Source organism: Typopeltis vanoorti, chromosome 19 (assembly GCF_054136105.1).
Source record: "Typopeltis vanoorti isolate ZY-2024b chromosome 19, IOZ_Tvanoo_1.0, whole genome shotgun sequence".
Lineage (NCBI taxonomy): Eukaryota > Metazoa > Arthropoda > Arachnida > Uropygi > Thelyphonidae > Typopeltis > Typopeltis vanoorti.
This window is the reverse complement of record NC_143567.1, coordinates 98,057,240-98,080,270: the sequence shown is the minus strand read 5'-3', so window position 1 is coordinate 98,080,270 and position 23,031 is coordinate 98,057,240. Positions and strand designations below refer to the sequence as shown.

Here is a 23,031-nt window from a genome sequence, read left to right as displayed (position 1 = left end):
AATATAAGGCAGTGTAATATCAACTGTACCATATTGCAGGAAGTGGATGAGATCAGAGATTTTGGAGTGATGGTTGAAATTAGATGGAACCTTAGAGCAGCACTTCCCAAACTGTGGGCCGCGGCCCCCTTGGGGATCGTTAGTTTTGTTGAGGGGGTGTGAAATAATGAAAAGAAATTTGAAATGTTTTAAGACTGTGTATGTAAGATGTTAAAAATGTAATATTTGCATTTGATTTTTGCTATATTTGCTGTGTATATTTTGTACTGAATATAAATGTAATAAATATTATTATATTATATGTCTGTATTATGATTTTTTTTCCATGAAACCCCGAAATATTTTGATTTTTTTCAAGGGGGGGGGGGCTTTTACATCCATAAGTTTGGGAAGCACTGCCTTAGAGGGCATATTGCTAGTGTTGCAAAGACTGCAGATTGTAGTACTGTGACATTTAGGGATGAGGAAGTGTTGTGCCACTTTATAAAGCACTGATCAGCCTATACTTGGACTATTGTGCTCAGATCTGATCACCTGGTTTTCAGTGTGATGTGGAAACATTATAGAGGATCCAGAGATAAGTGACTAAGACAATATCAGGACTTTGGAATGCTGGCTGTGGAGAAATGTTGAAGAAATGTGAATTGCAGAGTTTAGTGGATAGGAGGAAATGAGGTGATATGATAGAGACATTTAAGTTAGTATTGATTTTATCAGATTAATCCAGGTGAGATTATAAAAAGAGATTAATCCAGGTGAGAGGGGTAAAACCAGAGGTCATCTCTGGAAGTTATGTAATAGTGTGGTGAAGAGGGAGGGTGTAAGGAGTAGATTTTTTACATGAAGAATTGTCATTGAATGGAATGCATTACCAGAATGCCTTGTTAATGCAGGGAGTGTTATGGATTTTAAGATTCAGTATGATAAATGTGTTGTCAGTTGAATGAACATCTCACAATGAGTCTGCCAACTCCATGGATTATGCAATAATAATAATAACACAGTTCAACATAATTTTTGCTGACTTTTATATGAGACTTGTTTTTTACTAATTTGCGGTTATTTCAAATATCAAACCCATTTTTCTCTTCACGTCAGGTTTTTCCTCTATGGCATTTTCTTTTTGTTAATTTGTAAGTTTTTGATAGTTTTAAGGAGGCAGTACTATTTAGAGGATCAAAAAAATTGATTTTTTTAATATTATTTTCTGAAAGTATGTACTTTTAAAAATCTGTTCCTAACTTTTTATCAAGAAATTCGAAAAATTCCCGAAGATATAGCTTATTATTCAAAGCGGTGCGCAGATCAGAATCGGAGCGCTCACTGCTCTCGCTTGTTAGTAAACGAATAAATGCGTAAGAACCTGCAACGGCATGTACTGGTGCTTTGAATGCGAGAGAGGCCGATAATTAGATACATAACTACTTAACAATATTCATTAAAAATTACAAGAATATTTATAAAAAAATAACAATTTTACTTACACATGAGTTTCAGGGAATAAATTTTTGTTTGTAGCAATTTCTGCTGTGTGTTCTGTTTTGGCAATCTCTTTGAATACTCCAACAGTAGTCGGCCATCATGTGAGAATCCCATCTTCCTTGGTACCAATCTTCCATAGTTTTTAAGTCTTGATGAAATCTTTCGCCTTGTTCATCGCTTACAGCACCTAAATTCTCGGGAAATCTATCAAAATGACTGTATAGGAAATGAAGCTTTATGCTCATGTTGCAACCTAGGCGCTGGAAATTTTCAAGCATTGTTTCCACTAGATCTTTGTAATTGCACGCTTTTTTGTTTCCAAGAAAATTATTCACAACCATCGTAAATGAAGTCCAGCCCTCTTTCTCAATTTCGTTCATAGAGTTGATGAAATATGGGTCTCTCATTAAAGTTCTAATTTGCAGTCCATCAAATACACCGGCTTTAATTTTTTCATAACTAAGTCGTGGAAATTTTTCACATATGTATTGGAAACAGTCACCTTGTAAATCTAAAGCTTTAATATACTGCTTCATAAGACCTAGTTTGATGTGTAGAGATGGAAAAATGATTTTTTCTCTGTCGATTAAAGGTTGATTTATAACATTCTGTTCTCCAACATTTAAGGATATTCTAAGAGGCCAATGTTTCTGACTCCAGTGTTAGTTTCTAGCTCGACTATCCCAGAAGCATAGAAAACACGGAAACTTTGTATATCCTCTTTGAAAGCCAAGTAAAAAGTTCACCATTTTAAGATCCACACAGATGATCCAGTTATGGTCTGTATATTTTAATAACTTCAGAACCTTTTTAATGTCCTCATATGTTTCCTTTAAGTGGACCGAATAGCCAATAGGAATTGAGCCATATACATTCCCATTGTGTAGTAAGACACACTTGAGACTTCTGCTTGAACTGTCGATAAATAAACGCCACTCATTTGGATGATATTGTACAACACTCATTTCAGTTAGTAAACCTGACACACTGTTACAGTAAACAAACCCACACTCGTGTTTAAAATATTGTACAAGATTACTTTCCCTGCTACGATAAAAAGTTATCTTCGTATCTTGCTCTAGTAAGTTTTTTTCATTTAATCTTGAAGCTAACAATTCTGCTGATTCCTTTGATAGGCCCAAATCTCTTACTAAGTCATTCAATTCCGCTTCAGTAAAACGTTGTGGTCCAGAACTAGAAATTAAAATTTCATTGTCTAAATCAACATCCAGGTCTTGCTCCTCAAGAACATCTGGCATATCCTGATCATGCTCATTCGCAAGTAAAGGAAGTCCTTTATAAATTGGCACTGCTATTTCATTGGAATGAGCAACTGGCCAAATTGCTGAGTCGAGATTTTGATACACAATTTTTTTCTTATTCTTCTTATTATAACCAGAAGTCTGAACTAAACAAAAATAGCAATCGTCTATGTGAGTTTTCGGTTCACGCCAAATCATTGGAATGCCAAAAGCTAATTTTTGGCGTTTTTCCTTGCTCCACAGTCGTAAATTTTCTACACATGACTTACACACTTTATTTGGAGCCCATGACTTGTCCTGATCTGCAATTTTTACGTCAAAGTATGCAAAGTACACTTTCTTAATGAAATCAGTGATATTTGTCCTTTGACTGGGAACAGTAAAGCTGCCACAAATGTAGCAGAAGGAATCTACACTATTGACACAATTTCGAGTAGTAGACATGATGTATTTTCTTCACTGCCGACTAACATGCAATTAACAAGACAAAAAAAAAAAAAAAAACCAGAGACTTTATTGAAACATTATAAGCACTCATCATACTTTCATGATTGATTATCGATTGACTGATTTCGATCGTTCTTTATCTGCTATGATGCATATAGCATTCATTTGTTTTAGGCAGTTGTCATCACCTACATTTTCATCACCTAAATGTATTAGGTCGGTTATCGGCCTTTCTCGCATTCAAAGCACCAGTATGTGCCGTTGCAGGTTCTTACGCATTTATTCGTTTACTAACAAGTGAGAGCAGTGAGCGCTCCGATTCTGATCTGCGCACCGCTTTGAATAATAGACTATATCTTCGGGAATTTTTCGAATTTCTTGATAAAAAGTTAGGAACAGATTTTTAAAAGTACATACTTTCAGAAAATAATATTAAAAAATCGATTTTTTTGATCCTCTAAATAGTACTGCCTCCTTAAAACTATCAAAAACTTACAAATTAGCAAAAAGAAAATGCCATAGAGGAAAAACCTGATGTGATAGAGAAAAATGGGTTTGATATTTGAAATCAGCACACCCAAATTAGTAAAAAACAAGTGTCAGATCATAATCAGCAGGAAAAAAATTTTTTTTGTTGGCCAGTGTAATTAATTTTTTCTTCCCATTGCAGAGTTTCAAGTATTGGTAGCTGGCATTTCTGTAATATTTTAAACTTTGTATACCAGAGGACAACTAGATTCTTTTGTCATCATATAATTTCATATTTAGCACTTCAATTAATTTTTTTTTGTTATTAACTTATGGATATTACTGATCTTTGTTTTAGATTTTGTACTGATAGAGGTGCAAATCAAATTGATATTGATGAAGCCACCCGAATTCTGTTGTTTATAACAAAAAAGAGTTGAAAAAAAAATTAGGGAAAGGACACAGTAAAATAATATGCAATGCACGTTGCTATGTGGGGAACATAGTTCTTCACATAGTAGTGCTCCAAGATGACTCGTAAGCATGTCATAATTACTAGCTTTATAGTTCAACATTAACCTTCTCTTGACAGAATTCCATGGTCACTCTTCCCAATTGAAGCAGAGTGTCTACCTTGGTTATGGATATATCTTCTGATGCTGTTATCAGATCCAACATTCTCAAAACCCCTTGTTCCCTCTATAACACATTGTTGTTTCATGTAATTAATCCTTAGCAACTATATAAATTTCACATCCATCTTGCCATGCCCCTTTCCTCCCTACAATCTATGTCCCCCTAGTTAAAGTCTCCCATAATAATTGTTTGGCCTGCCAATGTGCTAATCTGCCAATACATGATATCCATCTTCCTGTGAACCTACTGTTCTATAGCAAGCACCTGACAATATGTTTTATCCTTGGCATCTGTCTCATACCAGACAGCCTCAAATGAACCATCTCACCCAGATCTAAAATCCTCTTTAACTTCTAATTTTGTTGGTTGTAATTCTTCAGTCATCATCAGCAATACCTTACCTCCTGTCAAAATACCCTTTACATTCTATTCCTGTAACTATATTATTTTCTGTCAACCAGGTTTCACTAATGCCTATAATTTTTGGCCAGGTTCAGCTGACCAATAGCAAGAACTCCTTTTCCTTATTTCTGATACCTCTTTCATTTATGTACATGCATTTCAAAATCCCCTTATACCCACAATTACCTTTGTGTAATATCATTACTAACCCACTCAATTCTGAAACCTGTTAAATCTCATTCAGTATTTCATAATCATTTTTGTGCAACACAGATTTTGCTCTGCACAATGCTAGCACTACCCTTCGGGGTGGCACTAGCATTAAATATACGGTAGTGTATTTAATTTAAAATAGAAATGCGATAGATGTGCATTATAATAAACACCACTGTTTATGAAATTATATGCTATAACAATCCATAGAACTAATAATATTTTAAGCTCACTATTGCAAACAGTGAAACCCACAAAACCTTCCCGATAGCAAACAGAATTTTCTAGGATGTTGCCATCGATGTCTAGAAATTTGCATTTGTTTAACACAAATGCATATTTTTAACTTATCTACCCAGAACAATAGCAACATTAATATCTGCATTGGAATGACAACAGATGTAGGAGGTTGGTATGTCTTGGAGGAGGGAGTAGTTCTGTGTGATGTTTACATTAATTGGCTGTTTTGAAAACCATCAGATCACAGCATATCTGTGGGAAGTAGTACATAAAATGTGTTAGTGTTTTGTATTAAAACTAGAAAATGTATTGATTGCAACTGAATCAAAGTGATCTTATGATTCAGCTGTAAAGACATGGATGAAAACAAAATTTTGTTAGATATTAGCAAATAGCTAAAAATAGGGGGGGAATTAAAGTGTGGAGGGATTTCATACTCTTCTGGTTCTCTTCTTTCTTTGGTTTCCTATTATCATTTGATTAGTACTTTTTTTCATTTTGTCATTGTGCATACTTCTTGGTGTTCTGTCATCATAAGATTTCCTGCTCTCTGTATTTCTTAGTTTGGTAACCCCAGATACAGTTTTCTTTCCAAATTTATAACTATTCAGTAGATCATGTCATCTTGCTATAAAATATTTCCAACTAGTGTATACTGTAAAATTGTCATAATCAAAACCTTGGCTTATCCTCTGCCCCCCCCCCTCTTTTTTTTCTCTCTCTCTCTCCTTGTTGATGAAATTTTGTTTTTATCATGTCAATATAATTGATTCAAAATACAAATATGAGTTAATTTCTGTCAGTACATTTTCTAGTTTTTATACAAAACTAATAAATTATCAGTGCTTCCCACAGCATTCCTCTCAGTGTCTGTATTTTCAGCTGATGGATTTGGCAGCCAGTCCTTATAAACATCACACAGAGCTATCCCCCCCCCCCCCCAAGATACATTGACTTTCTTTCATATCTGTTGCCATGCCAATGCCGATATTACAAGTTGCTGTTATTCTATATATATATAGTTAATCTCCAACCAACATGCTGTTCAAGTCCTGCTGCTGTGGGCTTGGATGTCTGTTACTGTCTTTGGGTGGGAAATGAATTTTATCATCTGCTGTGAGCCCAATATCCCACTTAATGGGAGACTTGAAAAAGTTCCATCTTTGGTATCTAGAGCAAGGTTTTCAGACTATGTAAAAAATAAAAATATATAAAATTAATAAAAGGGGGGGGGAATCCTTACAGTACTGAAGTGCTGTAAGGATTTTTGAGTGGGAGTCGCATAAAAAAAAAAATTTAAAACTGGTTGTTTATTGGACTGTTATTTTATGTATATATACCCAAAAGCATTACTCAGATTATGTAAAAAATAATATAATTTTTTTATATGCATACAATTATTAAAATAATTGATAATTACTTTAATTTAAATAATTAAAATATTTGTTTCCTCAAACAAATGAGATAAGTTAGCATAAACGTATCCTCCTCCATCAACCAAACCTCATCAGTGATTCGATGTTATGCTTAAGGATGTAAGTACTTTCTGGGCATATGTTCATCTTTAGAACGTTGTGTTTTTCACATAACATTGTGGTCATCATATTTTGTACTGTGCTTTTTCTGATTAATTTAATAATTGTTTTTTTAAAAATAATTTTTGTCATTCCTATCATAATAATGTTATAAAATTCTTGTGCAATATTAACAATAGTAATCTGTTTAATTTGTATCTTATACCATTGAGCTTGTGAAGAGATTTGACAATATATCTAAGTAATGATTAGTAAATAATAATGAAACAGTAATAAGTTAGTTTTATGTTAATTTATGAGAATAAGACAAATAAATAGAATTATCATTGCAGAAATTATAACAAATTTAGTTTAATCCTTTATCCAAGTGTGAGCAAACAAAGTTTGCGCCTGAAAGTATCTTCAGGACTGGGGCAAGTTGGAACAACACCGGGCAACTGCAAAGGTTGAGCAAGCTAACATCACTCCTATCTCAGTATCTCCTTGCGGATATGTATAATGTTATGCATTAAGGGAAGGGCCACTACCAGACTAGTTTCGACCTTTATTGAGGTCTCTTCAGTGGGAGCCAGGCCTAAGTGGAGATACCAGGCAGAAGCATTAGCAAGGTCATCTCTACCTATAGGAGTTTCCAAACGGTGTGCCACCTTTTTATTAAATCACTCTGGATTTAGAGAAAGATGTTGAAAGTTTATTTTTCACTTGGTTAGACTGTAATAAATCTAGTTTAATCCTTTATCTAAGTGTGAGCAAACAAAGTTTATAGGAGTGATGTTTCCACCTTTGCAACAAGTTTCCCGGTGTTGTACCACCTTACCCCAGTCCTGAAGATACTTTAAGGCGCAAATTTTGTTTGCTCACACTTGGATAAAGGATTAAACTAAATTTATTATAGTCTAACTGGGATTGAAACTGACCACAGCATCTTTTGGTCCAGGACTCGCCTCTTAAATAGATCCCGTTATAGGTTCGAACGTTTCTTCAAGGAAAGCGTGGAGGCCTTGCTCCATCATCCCAACCTGAATCGTAATGACTGTATATCTATATCAAAAATCTGGGAACGTCTAATCAAGATTACTCATTATTTTATTTTATTTTATTTTTTTCTCAATCATGTCTCTACTTCAAAATATTCCGTTTCATTCTTAGTGATATAACATCACGCGGCATGTTCTATTTTTAACGATCTATTGTTAGTATTCTAGCTTGTATTTTTTAAAACTGTTCTTGTAATACCACTAAGGATGGTCTGCTATTTCCAGACCGAAATATTTGGTTAATTAAATATCTTTCTTGTGTTTACATGCATATATCATTCAACTCCTATAGCTAGAGATGACCTTGCTAATGCTTCTGCCTGGTATCTCCACTTGGGCCTGGCTCCCACTGAAGAGATCTCAATAAAGGTCGAAACTAGTCTGGGTGGTGGCCTTTCCCTTAATGCATAGCATTATACATATTCGCAAGGAGATATGTTTTGCATTATGGGAGACACTGAGATAGGAGTGATGTTAGCTTTCTCCATCTTTGCAACGAATTGCCCGGTGTTTACCTCCTTACCCCAGTCCTGAAGATACTTTCAGGTGCAAACTTTGTTTGCTCACTCTTGGATAAAGGATTAAACTAAATTTATTATAGTCTAACCAACTGAAAAATAAACTTTCATCATTGCAGAAATTACTTACTATGAATGGATGCATTAAGCTTTGAAACTAAAATTATCTCATAGTATTGCATGTCACATAACTAAATTTAGTTCAGAAACAAAATCAAATGCAAACTAAGTTTTCTTACTTTTATTAAATTTACACTGATATACATTTATGTCTTAGTTCTTATTATCAGATTGAAAGCTCTTGACTGACAAATATTGTTAATTAATTTATCTATTTTTCCACATGTGATTCAGACTCAACTTTTTGATGGTCGTCCTTATGTTTTAGAAAGAGCTATCACAGGAGACTTTGCTTTAATTAAAGCTTGGAAAGCAGATAAAGCTGGAAACTTGATATTCAGGTGAAGTTTTAATTTTAAACAGTTAAATATTTAGTGGATATAGTCAGGTTCCATTCTGTTATAACTTACATAAGTGTGCTTATGTAATTTATCCTCAAATTATAGCAGACAGGATTTAGACAATCCATTCATAAACTTTGCTTTTCTTAACACACACACACACACACACACACACAAAAGAGAAAAGAAAAAAAGCTGAACAGGGATTGAACTTTGTACATTAAAAGAAATGTCATCAAATTCTTTTTCCAGACTTGGGAAAGTTAAACTGACAAGTCCCTTTAAAGCAAAAGAGGAATGGTCAAAATTCTGAGCAATGATACAATCATATGGAAGAGTGATTCAAGTGGTCATCATGAGCATACAAATTGCAAGCAGGAAGGGTGATTAGTATGGTTAGAAAGGACAGATCAGATTATGAGAGAAAATTAGCCAAGCAGGCCAAAGTAAATACAACAGTTTTTGTTATGCAGCAAGTAAGAGGAAGAATGACTTCAGAATAATTTCAGATGGTAAGGTGACAGGGGTAAAAGAAATAGTTGAGTTGCTGAGTGATCGTTTTCTAAAGGTGTATCATCCAGGTGGAAATTTTGCAGTTGCTTTCTGATGTGACAGAGATGCATGCCAAAATTAAGGTATATGAACAGGAGGTGTTCAGCATATTGAAAAATATCAATATGAATACTGCAGTAGGACTGCGTGGCATGGCTGTGTACTATGTGAATGCGCTAGAGAATTGGCATTGTGTTGTTCATTCTAAGTCCCAGCTGCAGCAAGGTTAAATGGAGTGGAAAGAGGATAAAAAATTTCCATTACATAAGGTGGCTCTAAGACAGAAGTAGCAATTTAATCCTTAGTCCTGAAGTATTTTCAGGACTGGGCAACTTGTGGTAAAGGTGGTATGACTTCAAATCTCCTTGCAGACATGTATAATGCTATGCATTATGGGAAGGGTCACTACTCAGACCGTTTCGACCTTCATTGAGGTCTCCTCAGTGGGAGCAAGACCCAGAGGTGATACTAAGGTTGAAGTAATGCAGAAGTTATATTTCAGGCACAAACTTTGTTTGCTTATACTTGGATAAAGGATTAAGCAAGTATATAATTTCTTGGTATCTTTAATTTATATTTATATATTAAAGATACATATAATTAATTTATATATTTAATTTAGATGTAGCAATCTACGCACCAATTAATATATCAGGAATAATTGTTAAAGTATTGGAACAGTTGGTTAAAGGTTAAAGTTAAAGGTTAAAGGTAACCTGCAGTAGGTGGGGAATGATGCTGGGTTTTGTAAAAGATAGGATGGAAAGAATTAAACTAAATTATATATTTAGTTTAATCCTTTATCCAAGTGTAAGCAAACAAAGTTTGCCCTGAAGTATCTTCAGGACTGAGGCAACTCATCACAAAGGTGGACTAGCTTCACATCACTTGGCTTAGTATCCCATAATGCAAAGCACATCTCCTTGCAGACATGTATAGTGCTGTGCATTATGGGAAAATAGTTCAGGACTTTCTTCAACCTTGGTATCACCTCTGGGTCTGGCTCCCACTGAAGAGACCTCAATAAAGGGCTCTTTTGATTATGATCCCATTAAAGACAGGATACTTTGTATTAGACTTACGACTCATCCTATCAGTGTGTGTCAATCATGATAATTTATGCACCCTCCACACATACAGAACTGATGAAGAGAGAGGAATTCTGCAAAAACCTACAAAGTGTATTGGACCACTTACCAAGGAGGGATGTGTTTTTCATCTTATAGGACTTTAATGTAAAAGTGGGGGAAAGTATGAGAATTATTTCCATGTTTAAATTTCCATAGCTGTTGCTGTTATTCATGTGGAAGTTTCTGGAATAGACACTGGAATGCAAATAAATGTTTTGCTAGCTTAAGCTAGCATTATCAGAGGCAATATAATACTACACAGTCAGTGGAGACATGAATTAAAATGACCTGGATAAGAAGGGCAGTTATGGCGGCAACAGTGGCACTGTTTGTGGTGGTTTCTGTTAATGCCGATGGATATATAAGGCAGTGCACCAAAATCTATTTAAAATCATACTGTCTGCTCTGTTGCAGTTAACTGGGTTCTGTAGAACTTGTGCTGCTTCCAGGAATAGCCTCTCTGATTTAAATCGGGATTTGTAAAGTAGCCTGACTTTATGCCTTAGAGGAAAAAATCCTTCATAAGATGAAAAAAAAAGCTGGGCAAATCCCAGTTTAAATCAGAGAGACTGTTCCTGAAAGTGGCACAAGTTCTACAGAACCTGGTTAACTGCAACAGAACAGACAGTATGATTTTAAATAGATTTTGGCTCACTGCCCTATCTATCAATCAGCATTAACAACAGGAATGACATGCACGTGAGTGTCTTGTCATCCAGGTCATTTTAGTTTGTCTCCACTGACTGTGTAGTATTATATGACCCCTGGTAATGCTAGCAAAAGTTCATTTTAGCTAATAAATTATTTATTTGTTCCGGTGTCCACGTAGTTTTCTATTCCGGATAAACTTTGACATGAATAGTATGAGAGTTAGGCCTGAGTTTGGCATGTTTGGTCTCGGTGAACATAACACTCATGGTGCAAAATTGGAATTTGCCTATGCTAACATATTAGTCATTACCAATACACCTGCTTCCAGAAACATCCATGATTGACCTATGCTTGGACATCTAACATTGATAGGTCAAGGCACCAAATTGATTATATCCTAGGTTTCCAACAGTGGAAGACAAGCATCCTTGGTTTTCATACATGTCTTGGAGCAGACTGTGATACTGACCATCAGCTAGAGAAAGCCAAAATAAGACTGAGACTCTGAAATTTTCAAAGTCACTAGACTGGATGTCAGAGTAATCCTTAGTGGGTTCACAGAAGAAACATCAACACAGTTGGATGATCATTTAGAGACTAGTGAGGAGAACTCACCTGAAATGCTCTTGGATGGAGTAAAGGTTATGCTAGAGGATACAGCCAAGAGATATCTATGCCCATTTAGAAGATCTAGAGACCCCTGGATATCAGATTCAGCATGGAATTGATTGAAAGGAGGCAATTGGCAAAACAAAGAGACACAAAGACTGAAGAACATAAAAGTTACATAGAGAAGTCAGAAAGCCCATCACACAGGACAACGAAAATTTTTATATTAATAAATGTGAATGCATAGAATACCAAATGAAGAGGCAATTATAAAAGGATGTTTCGTTTAGTTCATGACCTAAATCACAAGTTTAAGCTCAAGTCAAATGTCATCAAAGACAGGAATGGAGCAGTACTAACAGAAGAACTGGAAATCAAAAACAGATGGAAAGATTACTGTGAGGAACTGTACAGCAGAGAGGATAAGGAAATTTTGAAGCCCTCCTGCCAGACAAATTTCCTGTTCTTCTGTTAGTACTGCTCCATTTCCTTCCTCCACTTAGGCATGAGGTTGACAGAGCAATTAAATGCTTAAACAGTAGGCTCCAGATGCTATGGAATTACAGCAGACTTAATTATGGCCACAGGGAATGGAGGGATAAGAGTGCTTCATGGATTGATTGTGAGGATATGAGGGAGAAGATCATGGCCTAGATCAGTATTTCTCAAACTTTTTTCGACTACAGAACGCTTCACAAATCCTGAAATTTTCACGGAACACCTTGGTTATTTTGTAATGTTTAAATTAATAATTAATTGGTAATTTTGCTGATTTTTTATTATTAATTAATAATTAATTAAACCATCATTAAATTAATTTGTGCTGACAAATTAAGCTTCTCGACTAGTAGACTTAAATTAGCTGCTTGAGTAACTCGCCGACTCACTATTATCGCACTATGATTGCCGAATGCTGAATGCCTGATTCCAACCTAATGCCAATCTCTCTCTCTAATAAATCTCTAATCTCTCCCCTTTTTTTACCAGCGTTCCTCACTTTTTATATCCGTTTTTCCTGCCTAAATTGTCCTCGAGATCTCTTTAACTCTTTTCAATAAACCTTCTCCTCACGTTGTGTTCCAATTCTCGCGCTTGATTACTTCATGCATCTCCATGACAACCAAACAAAATATAATAAATTTGAGCTATTGCGTAACGTTAAACTTTCACAAACAGGAACAAAATAAGAATATTTACATTTCAATAAATGTGCAGTTAAATTATCAGATACAAATTCTTATAATATTGACATAACAATAAATAAAATAACTTAATAATATTTAATACAGTCTTTTCATTATTAATACATATTTCTTTGATTAAATAATTAAATATTAAACCAAATTAAAGTAGTTATATGAATATTAAATTGTAAAATAAGTTGTTTACATTAAATAATATTTACAAGTCTAGGCTTTGTGATAGAAGATCATGTTGGATTCTGATGCAAATAATAATTACTCCAATTTCTGTATAATCAGAATCCAACACTCCCATTGAAGACAGATTGAAGTTATGTGATTTACAAAGTTTAGTTGATAAGCTGAAAAGAGGTGACACGATAGAAATTTATTTATTAGCAATTAAAGGGGTTTTATAAAATGGATGCAAATGAAATTTTCCAATATATGACAAATAGAGAACCAGGGGTCATCAGTGGAAGTTGGGTAATCATGTGTTAGTAAGGGTGTGTGGACGAAATTTTTTGCGTGGAGAGGGTGGAACGGATTGCCAGAATTAGTTGTGAGTGCCCTGACAGTAAATAAGTTTAACCACGCTACCGGCCAGGACGTATATATACGTCCAAGTTTCCATGGATGTGAAGTGCATATTAAAATTATAATACCATTCATATTACATTGAAATATATGATGGATACAAAGCGTATGAGGATGCATATTTGATCCATAATGGGCAGTAAGGTGGTTAAGAATAAGAAGTCTGATAAGTTTTGTGTGTATAATGTTAGTATGGGTCTCCCACAACGAGTCTGGGCTCTATGGAGATACCATATTATAATAATAATTTTAGTTCAGTTTGATCCAGATTGTACAAAATAATGTAAGGAAATTTCACTTAAAATTAAGTCATAAAAAGGAGTTCCATATATATGAAATACAGCTGGCAACCATGTGCATCCTGCACATGGGTTTTGTTGGAACTTTCTTTAGTTGAGACTTTCTGGTAGTAAAATACAGGAGGTCCCCTGGTTACAAACAGGCTCCCAAGGCTCCCCATAAGGATAATTAAATTAATAATTTGGGAACTAGTTTCTTTCATGCATGTAAACAAACCCACAGTTCCCCCCATTATTAACACGTTCATTGCCAATCACGCGACATCGCGTGATGCGAGTTCTCACCGGCCGGCCGATCACACGTTATCGCGTGGACGTCGCTAACTAAATAAAAATAAATTTGGCCACCACACGAAATTCCAATTTTCAGCTTGGCAATGAATGTGTTAAAGCAGCTCTTCCCGTTATTTGGAAGTCAAATTTAAGGGCCTGGGTCACACTTGCGATGTTTGAAAATTGGTCCTTGAACTGTTTTATTCCTGCTGTGGAACGTGATTGTTCATAAAAGAAAATTCCCTTTAAAATTCTGTTTGTGAAATAGAATCAAATCTTGATTCTCTAGCACCAGGTCCATCCTCTTTAGCACTATCTCCATCATTTTCTGATTAATGTTAGCCTACCTTCTTGCCTCAGAAATGCCCCTTCCAGTAAGCAAGACATTGATGCAACTTTTAATATTCTTTTTTGAAATTTCTATCTCCTGTCTAAACTTTTGGCATGAGTTTGCTTTTATGTTCTCTTTTTTTGATTTAAAAAGAAAGAGCACAATAGTTTCTATAACTTATTATTACAGTATTACACTGTATTATTATTGTCACATATGGGCCATTATAGTATTATTATTATTATTGCCACAAATGTGCTGTTCATCAAGGATTCATATAGGAGAATGCCTGTATACTGAACCACCAGAAAGTCTTAGCCAAGCCCCATGGCATCAGTGCTGTTCTTAAAGAAATTAACTGTTCAACTTTTCCATTATAATTTGGTCCTTTTAATATTTGCTGTAGTGAGGGTTGCCAGTTTTTGGAAAAGCAAAATGAGTGGCTGTCAATTTACAGATGTAGGGCAGGAGTGCATTTCATGAAGAATATTAGAATCAAAGTTCCACCTACTCTTACATAATCATAAAGTAATTGTATGGAATAAAGGATGCATAATAGGAACCAACACTGTTGTAGTCTAACTTAAGGCTGAAAGATATTATTGCATGGACATATCCATGGAGTCCAAAGACTAATTATGGAAGATGTGCACTATCTGCACAATACCTCTTCTATATCTTCTTGAATCCATTAGCAGACAAAGCACTCACAACTGACTCTGGCAGTCCTTTTCATTCATTCACTACTCTCCAAGCAAAAAATCTATTTCTCATATCCTTGCTAACCACTCTTACCCAATTTCCAAGGATGATCCATCCCCCTTTTCTTTCTGCCTCCTCTAGCCAAGTGCTGAAATATTTCCTTTTTATTAATCATTTAAATAATGTAAATGTTTCTATCATATCCCTTCTTTTTCACTTATCAAACAACTTTTGCAACCAGCAAATTTTCAATCTTTTTTCATATGAAACATTACTCAGAACCACTCACCATCTTGGTTGCTTGCATCTGGATCCTCTTTCCCACTTTCTCAATACAAAGAAGCTCAGGCAACCAGACCTAATTACAGTAATCCAGATTTGGTTGTATCAAGAGATGAATGATAAATCCTTATCTCTGCTTGCTAGTGGTTCAATAACAAAGTGTTCCTGTGAGCTATCTTGGACACTTAAGCAATATGTCTTCTGAACTTCAAGTATCTACCAACATCCCAAAGTCCTTAGCTTCCTCAATTTCCTGGAGTACAGTTCCATAAATGTGGTATGGTACACAGCTTGTAAACTTTTTACCTTAAAATGCATAACTTAACACTACTCCACATTAAATTGACATCCATTATGTGTTGCCCATTTAAATCTTCATGCAAGCACTCTACATTATCTTGATTAACTATTACCCTTCCATACTTTGCAGCTTCAGTAAACAACTGAATATCTCCCTTCAAATGATTTCCTATATCATTTGTGTACAAATTATACAGTAGTTGAAGCATGGAGACTTGTGGCACACAACTAGTCACCTACTTTCTCCTGGATTCTGCTCATCCATATACTATGTTTTTTTAGCATCTGTCCATCGGCCACCATTTTATCCATATCAACAGTTTCATATCCATCTTCATTTGTTCCAGTTTGCATAACAGAGTTTCATGTAGTATCCTGTCAAATGCCTCTGCAACATCATGTAGCCATTGCCTTTACCAGCTCAGCTGTTATTATGTTATAAAAAAGTTATCACTAAAAACACGTATAACCACAGTGATTAGTGATGAATTCACAGGTTTCATTATATAAAAAAGTTCGTAAACTTTTTTATATAATTTTTTATATAAACTTTTTGCTAAGGAATTGCCAACCATGCTATCCCTCATAGAGAATCCTGTTCTTATCCATCCATTCCTGAATTGTTTTTTTGACCAATTTTTCCAGTACTTTTACCACCACCACTCCTGAGATACTGATTGTCTGTAATTTGCTACTAGATCATCCTTTATGTAAAATAATTATTTTGCCCACCTTCCACTCCCTTGGGACTTTGCCAGAGCTAAGATTTAAATTGAACAATCTGGTCAAAGGTTATTGAGCTGATATCCCATCTAATCCCACAGCTGTATTTGCATCAAGAATCTGCAGTATCCTAAGTACTTCCAATTCATCAACCTCCATTTTCACATCAGGCCCTGTCACCTGTGCCACAACAGTATATTCATTTGGTGACAAATCTTTGCAAAGTGGTCACTGTAGCTCAACTATTTCATCTGCCTTTATCTCTACCATCAGCACTCATTAAAGTTATTCTTCCTCTTACTTGCCACATAATGAAAAAACTCTGGGATTTCCTTTGGCCTGTGGAGCTAATTTCCTCTCACAATGTGATTTTCCTTACTATGCTGGTCACCTTCTTCCCTAACCTTCATACTATTCATGAGCTTGTTGGTCACCTTTCTCCTTTAATATATATATATATATATCCTTCACAACATTAATGATACTGCTCATCCATCTAACTCCTACCTGATTTACCTTGGACATACAGTAGGATGTTCCTTATTTTCGAAGTTTACTTTTTTCTCTGAGGCACCCTTTCATTTTGTTCTAGGTAATATTAAAGTAAAAAAATTCATAAAAATTTTAACAAATTTATTGATTGTTTAATGGTCGTGATGGGGATTGCATATTGAAATAGCATGCTGAATGAACTACAACACACATGTAAAAAGAAAATTGCCAAAGGCCCTAAAGTTTAAAGCAGATGTCCTTTTAACCATTCACTGGGATGGGTAAAATACTTCAAGATATTTCTGGAAAAGAAATCTTTGACTGCCTTTCAATTCTCATTTTAGGTGAAGGAGTTGACTAACTGCTTGGTTTTCCAAAACTCCTGGCTGCAACAAGTGAGCAGATAGGAGAAGCAGTTTTGATGCAGCAGTTTGAATAGGATGTCCTTGATAAGGTTAAATGCATGTGCTTTGACACTACCTCTGCCAACACTGAGTCAATATGGAGCCTGCATCCATTTCAAAAGAAATACGGATAAAGTCCTATTGTGGTTGCCTTTCCGTCACTGTATTCTTGAAATAGTTCTGGAATTTGTGGTACTGCTATCAATTAGACCTTTCATGTGTTCAAAAATATTTCTGTTTGAGAGGTTTCAAAAATTGTGGACTGCCATGGACTATTCCAGCCTCCCAGAGAATTTTCTGCTTAAAATTAGTTCATTTTCTTGAACTAGATCATTTGAAAAGATAAAAAAGCTAAATTCTAGTGCTCAATCCATTAGAAATAAGCTATGTTCATGCTATTTCACAACAGTATATCCTTTGCAAATTAGATGATTTCAGTTCTGTCAGAACTTACTTTATCTTATTGACAATGAAGATGAGTTGGACAAAGGACTCAACTCCTTACTTGCAACATTCTTACAAAATGATTATGCCAGCACAGCATCTTAAGACTTATTTTCACAATGCTTAGCATATAGAAAACCTATGTGCTCAGCATACACAAAACTGAAGAAATCAGAGGTTATTTCTTTCATAAAAATAAAATTCAATTCTTCTTTAAAATATGGTATGACTAATACTCCATATTATGAGAAGACAAAAAAAATTGTATTGAGCAGTGCATTGAAGAGTATGTCAGAGACATAGAATACTCAAGTTGTCAGGCTACAACTCTCTTGCCAGTTGTATTATCCTCAGCTAATCTGAATGGTAGCCTAATAGAAAGTGACCAAGTACTTGGGAATTCATCTGCATTGACTTCCTTCCATGTTATGATTCATCTACTTTGCACATATGCACAACAGTATACACAGGCATGCAGTTATTTTAAATTATTAGAATACTAACTAATACTATATTTGTTGATACTGTTTCAGTTCTATATTATCTTGTGTAAAATATGTTTTATAACCTTTTATACCTGAATAAGTTCTTAGTAAAATGAATGCAACTAATCCTATTTGCATAAACATATTCAGTACATTGTTGTTTTCTTTCAACTTTAATCAAATAAACTTTCCCCAGTGTCTGTGCACTAGCAAAGTGTGCATTCTGTCATATGTGTGTGTGAGTATATACACAAACACACACACATACAATAAACTACCATTTATTATTGTTCAGGCCCTCCATAAAGTAATAAGACTCATCATGGGAGGCCCATCTTAAACACCACAGCAGAGTCTATCATACCAACTTATTCACTGTTCATGCTGTCACTACCTTATCAGGCAATTCATTCCATGGTTCAACTACCCTCCATGCAAAGAAGCCACTCCTCACCCTCTTACTCACCACTTCTATTAGTAGGTTTCAGGGATAGCCCCTTGTTCCTTCCTCTTGATCTACCATACAAAAGAACTTAGTGTCAATTCTTTAACTACCCCTCAACACTTTAAAAGTCTCAATGATATCACCTCTTGTTCTTCTATTGACCAAACTCTGCAGCCTGTATGTCCTCATCTATCCTCATAGCAACATTGTACAGTCCTAATATCATTTTTGTTATCTGCCTTTGCACTACCTGTAAGGTTTATCTCTTTCAAATCCTGGCAACCCAATCTGAGCACAGTAATCCAGATGTGGCCTGATTAGAACTTTATACAATGAAACCAGAACTCTTCTATCTCTGCTGATCAGCATCCTTTTCAGTATTTCAGCAGCTCTCTAGGTTACTTTCACTACCTTTGTGATATGTTCCCTAAACTTCAAGTTTCTATCTATCATTACCCCAAGGTCCCATGCCTTGGAGTGATGACTGGTAAAAACTTCCTCTAGTACAGTTCCTGCAACAGAGAATGCAGCTTTCCATCAGTGGATTCCAAAGTTAAGACTTTACATTTATTAGCATTAAACTGAGACTCTCATTCATTTGCTCATCTTTAACTATTTCATAAATGGTCTTGGAGTCATGTTTTCTGTATGCTTTACACATTCCTGCTTTTTCTTGTAAATATGTGATTTTTGCTAATCTGCATTTTTTGTTTATTTCTTTTTCTCAAATTTTTGTATAATATTCTATTTTCTTCATTATCTTCTTTTGAGAGGTTAGTTTTGGATATTCTTTTTCTTTCCCATAAGTCCAAAAATCTCTGGTGTAAGCCAATTTTTATTTACTCTTGTCTGGTAGCCCAGGTGTTTTGCTGTTTCTTTAATAATTTCTTTACCTTTTTTCCAAGACTGCATCTAAAGCAAGATTATTTAATTTTTCTTTCAATGTTCTCTGATAGTTAGATCTGGTCAAGCTATCATTGAGTTTTGAGATGTCTATCTTCTTTTGTGTTTGGTGGATTATTCTCTTTTGAAACTGATTTTTAGTTTGGCTGATAGTAGTCCATGGTCTGTATCCATGTCAATCTTTTTTTTAATGTTTTGACATTTTAGAACGAATGTTTCCATTTCTTATTAACGATTATATAGTCTACACAGTTTTTGATTTCATTGTTTGGTGATGTCCAGGTGTATTTGTGCTGTAGCCTGTAGTAAAATAAGGTATTTGTGATTAACAGTTGATTTATTTTGCAAAAATTAATCAAGTCCTCTCCTCTCTCATTCATCTCTCCATGACCAAATTTTCCCATTACTTCTGCTTTATCTTCAGAGTACTGGCTGATCTTTGCATTAAAATCTCCCATAAATAATCAAATAATCAGGATATATCTCGTACTTGTTTGACTGATTTCTTCTTGCAGTTGTTCAAAAAATTGATCACATTTCTCTTCTTCATGTGATTGGTCTGGGGCAGAAACTTCTATTCTTTTTATATATATTCCTTTTTCTTTTGCTTTGAATCTTACTGAGATGATTCTAGAGGAAATAGGTCTTACATTAACTATTGAGTTTAGGAGCCATTTTTTAATGATTAGTGCTACACCTTCTCTGTGATGGTTATCTTTCCTTCCTGAGTGAAATATGCTCGCGTTTTTTATGTTGATTTTTCTCTCACCTGTCCAGTGGGTCTCTGCAACTCCCATTATTTCCCATTTAAGCAGTTCAAGTTCCCTCTCTATCAGTTTTAATTTTCCAGTTTGTACAACATTCTGATATTGATAGTTGAAATATTATGTGCAGTCTGTGTTCCACATGTGCAGTCTGTCTTCTCGCCTACTCTATGTGGGCTTGAGTTAGGCACGTTGGCTCTCCCATACGCAGTAGCATTATTTCTGTTTCTATTTGCTGGCTGATTCATCATGCTGAGGATTTTAGGCAATTAATGTAGCTAGCTTTCCATTCCTCTGCTGCATCACTTTAAGATCCATGACTCTCACAGATAACATTACCCTCATCTGCTGAATGCCGTATACAATCCCTCCCTAATTTCTCCAAAATCGTAACAAATACAGAAGAAATATAAACTGGTCTGTGATTTGACACTTCCTTTCTACTACCACCCTTATGCAATGGCACTATGTTACCCTCCTTCCACTCCTTGGGCACCTTTTCACTAGCCAGACTTTCATTGAAAAGCCAAGTCAACAGAGCTGTCAGAGTTCCTTAGCACATTATCTAAATACACATGATGAAATCCCTTCTAGTGTTGACATCCAGAAAACTCGGCATTGTAACACCACTCCTCTTGTAATCCCAACCTTGAATCATCCCCATTTCTCTAGTGATAAAACCCTGTTTTCCGAGGATAAAATATCCAATAAGTTCTCCACTATGTCTTCTGCATCCGTCACTCTATTCCTATTTTTGTCTGACAATGTCATTCTTTTTTCACAGTTGTTTCTCCTCCTACTGGCCACATAATGAAGAATTCCTTTAGATTTTTCCTTAAATCTCACAGTTAATCTCTTCTCATATTCAAGTTTTGCCTTCCTTACCATGCTAGTCACTTTCCTGGCTTGAGTCTTATATTCTTCATGCTTTCACTGCTCTATTTATACTTTTTCCATAACCTCCTTTTCATCTGCAGTTCCCATTTGATACCATTAGTATCATCCACATCACACCAAATCTTGTTCTCTTTTTCACTTCAGGTATACAACTTTCCATTGCTGCTAGTAAATATTCACTAGTTCCATGCACTGGTGATATCTTGCCCTTCCAATTCTTCCATCCATGGAACTGTCCCTAGCTGATTCCTAAGATTATTTTAATCACCAAGCATATAATTCCACATAAATTCCTTTATTCTTGATACTTCCACATGTCTACTCATCTCCCCAAAGACATGGTCACACTCTGTTTCCAATTGGAGACAAGAATGAGATTTCAGTTACAATCAGGTCCTCTGGTACCAGGACCAAATCCAAAACTCTTAAGCTTTTTGTTTCTTCTACTATATATTGCCTGGGGCATTTGTCCCTTAAGAATTCCAATAATTTATTTCCTTACTACTACATGCTATTTCATCTTTCCAATTTAGTTAAAATTATCCCATAATGCTCACTCTTTTTGTACCTGCCAAACTCAACTGCTCAGACATTTCTTGCTCCTTAAACTCTATTCCTTGGCCTATAGCAATATCCCACTAAATATCCTCTCCTGTCCACCCCACTTCACACTATATACTTTCAGTATCTTTTATGCCATTGCCCTCCAAATAATCTACTCTGAGAAGACAGAACTCATCACTTATCATAAGCAATACTCCACCACCATGTTTGCCCTTCATATCCTGATGAAATACACTGTACCTTTCTATTTCTTTTCCTGTCAGTATATCATCTTCATTCAACCATGTTTCACTGATCCCAGGAATCTTTTGACTGTCTGAGGCTATCAATGCCACTAATTCATCTTCTTTATTCCTAATACTCCTAGCATTTATATAAAGAAACATCATTGAATTGTCTGCATTTCTGTACCTGTTACTGTGTGTGTGTGTCTCTAAGAATTTAATGTTCCAATTTGTGATTTTAGCAGAAAATAAGTTACCTGATCTATAAAACATTCATTATGGAATATTTGTTCAGATTATATCACAAAAAGTGCTTTCATTTTGTCCTCTTGGTTATTGTTGTATTTTTATTTTTATTACAGGCAAACAGCTGCTAATTTCAATCCTCCAATGTGTAAAGCAGCAAAGATTACCATTGCTGAGGTACTGATGATTCATAAAAAATGTCTTTAAGTAGTGTTAAGTAGAATATTTAGATACTAACAGGCTTTTAAAATTAACATTTTAAGTTAATCTTTAAAAAAGATTTCAAAAGTAATTTAAAAACATCCACAGAAATTCAGTAATCTGCTGTTTATCTAACCTCCTTGGGAAAGCAATTTTTTGTTTGGCAATTTGAAGGATCATTAATTCGAAGGCACGCTCTGTGCATTGCAGGGAAGCACTTCTTTTTGGGCCAATGCATGCTTTTTGCATTATTGTTAAATTAAAATATGATTACTGAAGCTTTTTAGTTTTATCAATTTAAAAAAGAAAAAAGAAAGTAACATTTTTGGCATAATAACTTTCTTGCAGGTTGCTTAAGGATCAAAGCTGTATAACTGAGAGGAGACCTCCACATAGCCTTGAAAGGAATGCAGAAAACCGACCAGGGCTTCTGACGTAATGTCCAGTCCTCACCTTCTCGTGGTGCGCCCTGTTAGGTATCTACCTGAATACTGAACGAACAAGGATGGGCTGGCAATTTGGGATTTAGCCGACCAAATTGTATTCCTATTGACTTAAACCACAATATAAAATGATGGTATAACATGAAAGAATTTATGCCAGCTGGCGCGTCACCCAGTTAAACAAGGCT

At 35.2% G+C, this 23,031-nt stretch overlaps 1 protein-coding gene across 1 annotated transcript in view; it reads left to right on the top strand.

Annotated features, from left to right (window-relative positions):
* Positions 1 to 23,031, top strand: part of SCOT (Succinyl-CoA:3-ketoacid CoA transferase) — a 210,706-nt gene that overhangs the window by 65,744 nt on the left and 121,931 nt on the right. The window contains exons 6-7 of the mRNA XM_090408800.1: positions 8,595 to 8,701; positions 22,316 to 22,376. Of these exons, the coding sequence (XP_090264926.1) occupies positions 8,595 to 8,701; positions 22,316 to 22,376 (168 nt within the window). The remainder of the gene's footprint in view (positions 1 to 8,594; positions 8,702 to 22,315; positions 22,377 to 23,031) is intronic.